Here is a 1,872-nt window from a genome sequence, read left to right as displayed (position 1 = left end):
CTTCCTGCGCTTGGCAGAAAGGGAGCTAGGGCTGACATTGTCTGCTCTGCACGGGGACGTGCTGGCGGCTCCAGCCTGGGGCAGTGCCAGGAGGCGTTTGCTCCAGGCAGGATCTCGGCCCAGGCAGGGCAGGCTGAGGGCTGCTCCCCCGGCACACACACATCTCTGCCGTGTTGAGATGCTCCAGCTCAGAGGCTGACCCGTACATGGGGCGCAGCCTGCCCCAGCCTTCCCTCACTGATCCTGCCCTGCCATCAGTTGGCTGCTGACCCATGTCTCCCCAGGGAAAGACAACTTAGTAACAAACACTTCCTGATCAGAATGGGACACTTGGACAAGTTCTCCCCAGCCCCCAGCACAGCCAGTGCTGCCAGGCGTGCCAGGACCACAGCCCGCTGTGCTTTCCACTCTGGGGGCAGAGGACTGCAGCCAGGGAGCCAGCACAAGTTGCTCAGAGAAGCAAGCTTACTCCTAGTAAGCAGAAGACTGCTGTAGGTTTAAGCATGCCGCCAGCTACAATCAGTCTGTACCCTCACTAAGGTGTTCAGAGAGCCCAAAACCCTGAGACTCCAGCCCCTGCCTGCAGGGTCTGTGCCTGCTGCAGTGCTAGCTTAGTTCCTGGTCCAAACGTACCCTCCCCCAGCACAGCCCTGAACCACAGCCAGTAAATCCGGGAAATCTCTCTTCAGCCTTTCTAGAGCACCCGAACAAGGCTGGACAGTGCCAGGAGCAGCAGGGCAATGCAGGGACAGAGGAGCTGCAGGCTCAGGGCTGTGCTCACAAGTGGAGCCCGTGAAGCCAGAGCAGCCCTGCTGGGGACACTGCCCGTCCCTGCAGCCAGCTGTGTCATGGCACTGTGCTCCAGGTTCTCTGCCACCGACATGAAGGTGGCACTGCACTTGGCCTTAATGGGCTACCCTGGCCTTTTGGTTTTCTGCTCAAAGCTGGTTTGTAAATTATGACCCTTTCAGCACCATTTTCCTGTGAGGGTGGTGAGACCCCGGCCCAGGTTGCCCTGAGAAGCTGTGGCTGCCCCATCCCTGGCAGTGTTGAAGGGCAGGTTGGATGGGGCTTGGAGCAGCCTGGGCTGGTGGGAGGTGTCCCTGCCCATGCAGGGGTGGGACTGGACAAGCTTTAAGGTCCCTTCCCACTCAAGATACTCTCTGATTCTATGATCTTTTGTTCACGGTGCCACGTGGCTGAGCAATGGGGTGGGCTCCCCCCTGGCTGCTGGCCACAAAGGCTGCAAGCATCTTCAGTGGGTGGAAGACATCTGCCAGGAGGGTGACTTGGCATGAGCCCCTCGCTGCCACCAGCACAGTCCTGCATGGCTGCCCAACACTGCTGTCCTGCCTGTGACCCTGCAGGCAGCTGCTGCCCCCTCTGCCCTTTGCCCGGAGGTGCTTCATGCAGATGAGACCTTCTAAGCACCCAGCAGGTATTGTTAGTCCATCTACTGGACAGCCCTTCCTCGAGTGGCAGGTTCTGCATTTCCCTGCAGCTCTACATGGCTAATCCATCAGCCTCCGGCGCCCTTCCCTGAACCACCAGCCCTCCAGCAGCAGTGGCAGGAGCTGGGTGCTGATGGGGTGCTGGGGGGTGCTGGCAGGGTGCTACAGGCACCAGAGTCCCAGCATGACTGTCCAAACGTGGCACCATGCCCGGTGTGGGACCCCACTTGCCAGCAGATACATCCCTGCCCATGTCTCCTCTGGCAGGGTGCCCACGACCCCCCATCCATCCCAGTGTGGCCATTTGCACCGCGGTTCCGATTGGCGCCAGGAGCACTGCTCAGATCCCTCCAGGCTAATGCCAGTGTCTCTTGTTATTTAACTTAAAGTCTAGAGGAGAAAAATCCCCCGATGGTTGGCT

At 59.7% G+C, this 1,872-nt stretch overlaps 1 protein-coding gene across 1 annotated transcript in view; it reads right to left on the bottom strand.

Moving 5' to 3' along the window:
- LOC104385791 (creatine kinase U-type, mitochondrial-like) overlaps positions 1-208 on the bottom strand; it is a 10,078-nt gene extending 9,870 nt beyond the window's left edge. Inside the window, 1 exon segment of the mRNA XM_009994287.1 lies at positions 201-208. Within this exon segment, the coding sequence (XP_009992589.1) occupies positions 201-208 (8 nt within the window).
- Between the last annotated feature and the right edge of the window lie 1,664 nt (positions 209-1,872).

Source organism: Chaetura pelagica, unplaced genomic scaffold (assembly GCF_000747805.2).
Source record: "Chaetura pelagica isolate M959 unplaced genomic scaffold, ChaPel_1.0 scaffold233, whole genome shotgun sequence".
Taxonomy (NCBI): Eukaryota; Metazoa; Chordata; class Aves; order Apodiformes; family Apodidae; genus Chaetura; species Chaetura pelagica.
Note: the sequence above shows the minus strand (reverse complement) of the source record. Positions and strands in the feature narration are given on the sequence as shown.